General features: G+C 34.4%; 1 protein-coding gene across 4 annotated transcripts in view; it reads left to right on the top strand.

Moving 5' to 3' along the window:
- The first annotated feature begins 3,765 nt into the window (after positions 1 to 3,765).
- The window catches only part of LOC106073343 (retinoic acid receptor RXR), a 66,988-nt gene continuing 61,153 nt past the window's right edge, over positions 3,766 to 9,600 (top strand). For 2 of the 4 annotated variants that reach the window (XM_056039771.1, XM_056039772.1), the window contains exon 1: positions 3,769 to 4,217. In XM_056039771.1, the coding sequence (XP_055895746.1) occupies positions 4,010 to 4,217 (208 nt within the window). In that variant the 5' untranslated portion in view covers positions 3,769 to 4,009. Of the gene's footprint in view, positions 4,218 to 9,600 lie in introns of all 4 variants that reach the window. The other 2 variants (XM_056039770.1, XM_056039774.1) reach the window with 2 other exon arrangements.

The following is a 9,600-nucleotide window of genomic DNA, read 5'->3' as shown; positions in this document are numbered from 1 at the left end:
TCATGATGTTATTTATTCAGACCGTGAGACCTTGACGCATACATTACTTGACATTATTATCATGATAGAAAAATGTAGCTAGAATTTCTACCACTCGCTAGGTTCAAGATTGTTTAAAGATAATGAATTTATTTTAACCTTCATTGAGCGTCCATTGAGAAAAAATGTAAAAATATGGCAGCACATCTGCAGTCGCCTTCCGTTTGGTAATAAGAAACTACTTAGGAATGTTCATTACCTCGAACATGTCCGCGAGTTGAGCTTAAATCCTTGCGGGAAAAAAAACATGTTAAACTAACGTTTTCGTTTGTCGATATTGCACAGTTGGGGAGCTCTCACAAAGTCTGCGGGACAAACATTTGAGACTCAAAGAAAAACCATTATTGAAGACAGGCACAGAAGACGGAAGGAAAACTTAATAGACCGCAAGCGGACAACGGCTTTGTCTGCATGAGATGCGGGAAAATATGCTGGTCGCAACTGGGTTGGCGTAGTCATGTGAAACACTGCACTCATCCTTAATCTTCGGAATCGGAGACACCTCCATTGCACACTATACAGAGATTATAAAGAAACTAATAGTGAATATAAAAAAAAAATGTACAAGATCTTATCTGAATCACTAGAAAGACAACGCCTATTATCAGCCGACACGACCAACGTCTAATTTTTCGCCTCATTGCCGGACAACAGAATAAGACAACATATGTTCCAAAAGCTGAAAATTGGGACTGGTGAAAGTCGCCCTTGCGGAGTGTCACTAGACAATGCTGACCATGTCCTTCAAGAGGCACTAACAAAACACTGGCCCCCAAAACACCTAGAGACAGAGAAGTGTATGGAGCTCTGACTAGTCTGGAAACAGAACAGTTCGTCTCAGATATTGGCCTGGTCATCTCAACCCTTCAGCACAATAATCAAAACGAGAAAGAAGAAGAAACTAACATAGTGCATATTTGCAGTCAAATAACTCGAAGCACTCTAGTCACATTGTAAGCACAACGTCTTGTGAGGACACCTTAGCTTCAGTCTTGTACGTGAGTTGTTGTTGTTGGCAGACTAAGCACTCTAGTCACATTGTAAGCCCAACGTCCTCATAGTACGTATTGTGAAGACACCTTAGCTTCATTCTTGTACGTGAGTTGTTGTTGTTGGCAGACTAAGCACTCTAGTCACATTGTAAGCACAACGTCCTTATAGTACGTATTGTGAGGACATCTTAGCTTCATTCTTGTACGTGAGTTGTTGTTGTTGGCAGACTAAGCACTCTAGTCACATTGTAAGCACAACGTCCTTATAGTACGTATTGTGAGGACATCTTAGCTTCAGTCTTGTACGTGAGTTGTTGTTGTTGGCAGACTAAGCACTCTAGTCACACTGTAAGCCCAACGTCCTTATAGTACGTATTGTGAGGACATCTTAGCTTCAGTCTTGTACGTGAGTTGTTGTTGTTGGCAGACATTTCTCTGTGTTCTATGACGTTTAAGGTCAATGACTTTTTCTTTCATGTTGATATATCAAAGAGGTTAATCATATTATTTCTGCCCGACAGAATTCATTAAATTGACATTATAACATGTCCGTCGCGTTATTTATAACTTATAAATGGAAGATGGTTAATGAGTTCATTTAAGATATGCTAGAACACGCTCACGCAACTGATGGTGAGGGAGAAAGAGAGACATAGAGGTTGATAGACTCAATTAGAGAGAGAGAGAGAGAGAGAGAGAGAGCTAATGAGAGATCTACAGACAAAGCTAGAAGAAGGACAGAGACAGTAAAAACTAACTTGCATTGATAATCTTATTAAAATTGATTATCTTATTAAAGTTGATTCTGTTTCAAGTCGAGATTAAAGCAATATACCAACTGATTAAAATCAAGTTTTTCTCTGGAAAAAAAAGAGGGTGGCGTGGATCGTGGGGTGATATTGGTTGATCTAGTGCTGAGGTTACACCAATGAAAATAAAACATCGGGAAATGTAAAATGCGTTCCTTTAAGTTTACTCTGACACTGAGCACATATGTTTTCCTACATGCATACAACACAAGTCAACTTGAAACTAATTTTATAGCATTGTGTTTTAGGACATGCGGTGCAAACAAAATCCGCCGTTTTCTAGATGTAGAACCTTGTAAACGAACTTATCATAAAAGATAACTTAAATTATTGTTTCTAGGTCTAGCTAATTTTAAATCCACCATCTTATAGGCATCCTTCCTTATCAACCATTGATTAATGCTTAATGACAACTGACTTGTGATCACTACGACAAGGTAATGTAGATGTTGTTTCAAGATCTTGCAAATTTTAATCTTGTAGGTATCCACCCGGGTCAACAATGTGCAAATATTCAGATCACGTGATTATGTCCCAGAACCCATTTCTAACTTTTCATAGTATTTGTGTATGTTTTTTTTTAATTTTTATATGTGTATGTTCTGTCTATTCATTGATATGTGTATGTTCTGTCTATTCATTGATATGTGTATGTTCTGTCTATTCATTGATATGTGTATGTTCTGTCTATTCATTGATATGTGTATGTTCTGTCTATCATTGATATGTGTATGCTCTGTCTATTCATTGATATGTGTATGCTCTGTCTATTCATTGATATGTGTATGTTCTGTCTATTCATTGATATGTGTATGTTCTGTCAATCAGTGATATGTGTATGCTCTGTCTATCAGTGATATGTGTATGTTCTGTCTATTCATTGATATGTGTATGTTCTGTCTATCATTGATATGTGTATGTTCTGTCTATCATTGATATGTGTATGCTCTGTCTATTCATTGATATGTGTATGTTCTGTCTATCATTGATATGTGTATGGAGGTATAAACAAGTCAAATATAAAAAAACAAACATACAAAACAAAGCTTATCTAAGAGAAAGAACTCCGCACTCACAACTATATATCTCAACAATGTAGAAGTTATTTTCCTTATTCGATGTCAACAAAATAATTAATTGCCAATAATTAATTGACTAATTATTAATTTTAAAATTGATTCATGTTTTGAAAGGGTAAAATAAGTAATAGTTTGAAGACTCAACTTGAACGGAGAATGTGTGTTGGAAAAATAAGGTGTACAATTATTTAAAGAGACGAAACCCTACTTATCTAACCGTATATGTGAATACTGAATGATTAGTTTCCCTTGTTGGCATCAAACAAAATAATTAATTACCAGTGACTAATTCATTTTTGTTTAGTGATTCGGGTCTTGTCTATACCAATGAATATTTTCGCAAAGTTTCAACTTGATCCGAGATTGGGTGTTGGTGAAATAACATGTACAACTTTTGACCAGACAGACAGAGTTGATAAAAGCTTTGTAAAAAAAAAAAAAAGGAAAGTAGCATTTCTAGAAAACATGTAAACAAAGTACACTAGACTTTTCTTCTTCTATTTATAAATGATCTTTTAAAGTTAATTTTTTAAAAAGAAAAAAATATATATAGGTTTCAAGACATGCACGAAAAATTTTAAAATTTCAACAAAATGTCTCAACAGCTCATTTCTTGCCCAAATGGTGCACCATACTTTTTCCTCGTCCGGGCCAGAGCAGGCCATTTCTCTCGTGCAATGGTTTCCGAGCGCAAAGTGTACCAAGTCACCTCGTCCCAGCCCCAGCTCTTGCACTAAACTAGAAGAGGGCTTTTCTCTCCTCTAAATACTAGAGAGTTCCAATGGTGTACGCTTTTTTTCTCCCCCCACTCGCCTTTATAAGAGTTTTTTTTTTCCTCTCCCCCGTCGTCAGCCGCTAAGATTTGAGTTTTGTTGCTTTACTGTTCTACAAGTATTGCATTTGTTTTCTCTTTTGCATTCTGAGTTGTAGTTTCCATAGGAGGAAAAAAAGAAAAAAAAAAGTTGTAGGCCCTCGTTGTTGTAACTTCAAGATTCAATATCGTTTCAATATTCAAGTGTTTTTATTTGAAGGCCGTGTTCTCCTGTCCAATGAGTCTAGGTTTCGGGAGTACTTTCCCTTCCTGGATGGTATGAAGCGTGTCTCCTATTATTATAATTCATCGCCAGCGTCGTCGGGTTTATCTTATTTGGATTTAGACAGGAACCCCCACTCAGAGGCGGAGCAGTTGGGTTCGAAATTTGCTAAAACGGCAAATGTAAACAGAGAAATGGTGGCCAATTTCCACCCACGTCAAACGGAGAGTACCCTGAATGGACTCTATATCCCAAGTATCACAGGTATGTTGAGTCTACTAGTTCTGTATATGTTATTGGTGTGTTTTTAGTTGTGCTTCATTGGAGGACGTTCTGACCGAGTGATAAATTGTTTGCCTACTGAATTTAAAGGTGCCGACTTTGAATGCCGGCGTAGACTGGGATTTTTTAGGACGCTCTTAAGTATAATGAGTTTGTTGCTGCCCTGGCCACTCGACACCCTCAATAACCGTCGGCCATAAAAACAGAGTAGCTCATGTAATGTTTGTGTCATTAATTTAACTGTAAAGGTTTTTTTTTTAATTTCCAAACTTAATAGTTATCTTATAATGTTATATTATCTTTATAAGGCAACAAAGTTCATATCTTAAAATGTTATATTATCTTATAAGTCACAAACGTTCCTTCAGGGAAAACAAAATCATTACGTTGTACGCGCATCCTTGTTTAGATCTAGTTGCATTAGTTCATTGGAGATAGTAATTCTAGTAAGTTATTAGTTGTCCTGTGTGATTCTAGCAATTGGTTCCGTGTTTAAATGGCATTTGAAAAGAGTACTTGTATGACTTTGTTCTTGCATGTGGAATAAGAAACGCGACTTTAGTTATAGAGTTATTTAGTTATAGAGTTATTTAGTTATAGAGTTATTTAGTTATAGTTTAGACATGATGATTTTATCTATTTGTATTTAGCGTCTTTATCATTTCACCAATGAGGATCTATATATATAAAAATTCTCTTCATGGGTCAAGAATTTGGACAAAGTAAAGATCACTTTTTTATTTCTGCAAGTCGGACTAGAGTTACCCTACGAAAAAAAAAAAGGGGGGGGGGAGAACAAAGTAGTATTTACCGTCCACAAAATAGCAGGGCTGGACTTAACCGTTGTGACCAAGAAGTCATGGAAAGATCACTCTTTTTTATTTCTACCCCATCTAGTTTTAGTGGCGAAAAAAAGAGGGGATGGAGGAGAACAAGTAATCTACTCTGTATTCAACCGTCACTAAATAGCAGGGCCGGACTCAATCGTAGTGGGGCCCTATGCGAAACGGATTTCGAAGTTTCATACTATCTACGAGAATTATTGACCTCAAGTAATTCCTCATAAGTTTGAGGTGCGAGAAGCTTCTTTCACCAGAATACACAATAACGGGTAATATATAATGCCGTTTTTATTTATCGCGCGTAGGATTGGCATTTTCCATATTGAATGACTGCCCTAGATGAAAATGTTTGTGTTTATATTTCATGAGATTCGTATGAGTTTTCTAAAGATTTTTAATAATTTTCGGAGATTCCCAGGAATATTTTCGTATATTTTGCAATTTCAGGAGATTTCCAAGAGCTCCTGGTAAATCAGGAGGCCGAGGGAAATCTTTTATAAGTTATAAAATGGTTTAATTTAATAATTCACACCTAGAATTAGCGCGGGTCCAATGAAAGTGTGGGGCCCACTCGGGTCGCATAGGTTGCAGAGACCGAAGGCCGGCCCTGCAAAATAGCGGCTTATGCTAGATCTATGCCGTGGGTCGACTAGTGTACTTTATTTGACGAGTTAACTGTTGACCACCTATGCACTCAAGTAAGAGAATGTCCAGTAGCGATTATGGAAGTGGGTTGGGGAGGGGGGGGGTTGCTGAGACTGGAAGACTAATGACCCTTATCACCCAGGTCAGGTGTGACAGCGGTCCGAATCGGCCGTTTCAATCTGAGGTGTGTGTGTGTATGTGGGAGGGGGGGGGCACTTTGTTTATGTCTGTTTGTTTTCCATTTCTCTTAAAATAAAATCCTGTCATTTTAACAGAATTATTCAGTACATTGAGATGTGAACTAGAAAGCAAATGTTTATTTATTTAAATTAAAAATTCGTTCTAAACATTTTTATGTAGATCTATTAATTTCTCAATTGCATAACTTTATATATATGGTAGCGAATCGGATTACAAATCATGCAAGAAACATTTTTATATAACAATTTCTTGCAGTAGCGTAATTTTTAGAACTACTTTGCGATTTATTTACCGATAAATTATCACGCCTTCACCTGTCCCGAACACCACACATGATCTACCATCTTTCTCCATATTTCTCTGTCTTTTGTCTTGAATAGAATTTTGTATCAATTGCAGTCCCATCCGTTCTTTAATGTTTTGTCTGTATATGCAGATGTTATTATGACTTTTAAACTTTATAACATATTAATTAGTATATTAGTTTCAAAATCGTCCGAAGAAATTTGAATAAAAATGTGGGTGTAAAAAATTGGTAGAGATTATACGAAGAAATATTTCTTCCACTTGTTCTTTGTAGCGTTTGTAATTTTTGTAACGGAACTATTTCTCGTGTAATTTTTACTTTTAGGATTTTTTAAAAATGTAAATACTTCACATTTACTTATCCAAAAAAAATATGTAATTATGACATCGCGGCCAAAGACCAGCTCTAAATCCCATCCTCGGGTCATCATTTTATTGACAGATCATATTAGCTTGGACTTAATGTTTACGTCAGAATTAGAACTGACTAGTTTAAATATAGATTATGAGACAGTCTAGTGGACAGAACAGATTCTTAAATAAACATGACACATTTTGAAGAGATTGTTATTAATTTTAATGCAAAGATTTCTTTTAGACATAGATGGAGATTTTTTTATATTTACAACAGTATTTACGAATAGGTGAAAATATTCAAATTAAAGCACTGACTGGTATTGTAACGAATATATATTTAAAACATATTGGAATTAATTTTGCGAGATACGAAATAATTTAATACTGGTCTCTTTTAATATACACAAATATAAATAGCAAAATACAATGTGTAAATATTGTGTAATAGGTCTACATTGTACTTTTTAAAATAAAAGGGGTTAAATAATCTGCAAGCACTTGGACCGGATGTAATCTATTTACTAGGTTTTTCTATTTGAAAAATTTATTTCAAACTTTTTCAATGATTTCTTTTAAAGAAAATCGTCAGAGAAGACTCAAATAATACTGTTCTCAATAGCCTACTTTTGATATTGTGTCATACTAATAATCATCATTTAAAAACAAACCTGCGTATCATAATGGACATTCATATTCTCTTAAGAAAGTTTTTTTTCCAATTTTTTCCAAGAATTTCATCATTAAATCAGCCAGGACAGAGTAAAGGATGTGTTACACTGACATTAAAAGCCGTTCAAATAGTGATCAAAATTAATATGTCATAGAGTATCTTAGTTTGTCTGTTTCTTTGTTTGATTTCTATTTTGCCTGTCTGTTTGCCCTTTTTTTGGTCATTGTTTTTGTCTTTCTGTTTGTCTGTTGTTGTTTTTTCTTTTGCCTGTATGTTTATCTGTTAGTTAAATACTGAAAGTCTTTGATTTAACATTGTTAACAACACTCTAGCACATGACGATGATAAATGTAGCCTGCGTTCTGATTTTGACTTTTTCTTTTATCGTTGTTTTGAACAAACCTGTTTTTAAAGTTAGCACACACAATGTGTCCATTTTTTAAAAGACAAACAAATTCTCCTATTAAGTTTTACACTCAGAAACAAATGCTGACACTTCTGCCTTTTATCTAGACCTTTTGTTTTCTTCTATTTGCTTTTTTTCAACCAGTTTTAGTGAATGTGAAGTAGTGCATGTCACACAAATAACTCTTTCTCTTCGGCACTGCATTCGAGACAATGAATTATAGTCTGAGATGAATTAATTAGTCATTAAAACATCTCTCAGTTCAACTCATTGTGCTGAGTTTGCTTATGGTCCTGCCTTGAAGTGAATCTAAATACTTATTGAACATTCTCCATTGATTGTAAGCATTAAGAGTTATACTGAGATTGATTGTAAGCATTAAGAATTATACTGAGATTGATTGTAAGCATTAAGAATTATACTGAGATTGATTGTAAGCATTAAGAGTTATACTGAGATTGATTGTAAGCATTAAGAGTTATACTGAGATTGATTGTAAGCATTAAGAATTATACTGAGATTGATTGTAAGCATTAAGAGTTATACTGAGATTGATTGTAAGCATTAAGAATTATACTGAGATTGATTGTAAGCATTAAGAATTATACTGAGATTGATTGTAAGCATTAAGAGTTATACTGAGATTGATTGTAATCATTAAGAGTTATACTGAGATTGATTGTAAGCATTAAGAGTTATACTGAGATTGAATGTAAGCATTAAGAGTTATACTGAGATTGAATGTAAGCACTAAGAGTTATACTGAGATTGAATGTAAGCACTAAGAGTTATACTGAGATTGAATGTAAGCATTAAGAGTTATACTGAGATTGAATGTAAGCACTAAGAGTAATACTGAGATTGAATGTAAGCACTAAGAGTTATACTGAGATTGAATGTAAGCACTAAGAGTTATACTGAGATTGAATGTAAGCACTAAGAGTTATACTGAGATTTTGAGTGCCATGTTTCCGTACTTTCTGTATTTCCTATTTAGGCCTATATATTTTTTTTATTCCCGGGTTAATCGTAAACAAATGTGTCCGACATGTAAATGTCTCTTGAATAGTTCAATCTAGATTGAACTTGAAATCTTATACGAAAGTAATAGTAGTGGCAGGAATGAAACCACACAAAGATAACAAGATAGCGTGTTCAGATTATTCGTTTGTACAAAAAAATAGATTTTGATTTAGTCATCTAGATCTAATAGAATTTATATTTTTATATAGGATATATCTATAAATTAAAAACGTCGTGTTCCTAATGGCCTATATATATATATATATGAAAACAAAATAGCAGTGTAGCTGTAGATCTATAGTGTAACAGTAATGAATAAAAATACTTATTTTGTAAATTATCTAATTTCCTTCCCAAACTAGAATACCTGATTATTGTGGAATTAATATGAGCCATTAGTAAGCTATTACCTACATATATATGAGTTTATTAAGTAGGAAAACGGAATGGACACATGTATGATTATAGTTTCAATATTAAATAGAAGCATTCGATTGACTCTGGAGAAAGGTAAGAAATTAATTAAAAGTTTAGATCTCTGCAAACTTGTACACATCTGTTGTATTGAACGTAGAGTGTTGAACCCGAGTCTTGACATCATGTATTTATCGTTCTATTTAATGCGTAACGAACCTTTCTTTGTAAAAAATTAGTTGAATGTGTCTGAATGACATAGAAACAGGTTTAGTCTAAAACAACGGTCCAGGCAATGATTACACGTCTTGATAAGTTGAGTAACTTACAATAAGTGGTTTAGGCCTACAATCATTGTCTCTATATGTACACGGAACAGTTTAACTATTTCACGTTGTCTGCTTTCAATGTTCGCTTACGAAGTTACGACAAAAATACGACCCTAGAGAGACCGAGTAGTGTAAACATGTAGTCGTCTTGATTTGAAGAGACTTTATTAAA

Source organism: Biomphalaria glabrata, chromosome 9, assembly GCF_947242115.1.
Source record: "Biomphalaria glabrata chromosome 9, xgBioGlab47.1, whole genome shotgun sequence".
Taxonomy (NCBI): Eukaryota; Metazoa; Mollusca; class Gastropoda; family Planorbidae; genus Biomphalaria; species Biomphalaria glabrata.
The sequence above is the reverse complement of the archived record's forward strand: the minus strand, read 5'-3'. Positions and strand labels throughout refer to the sequence as shown.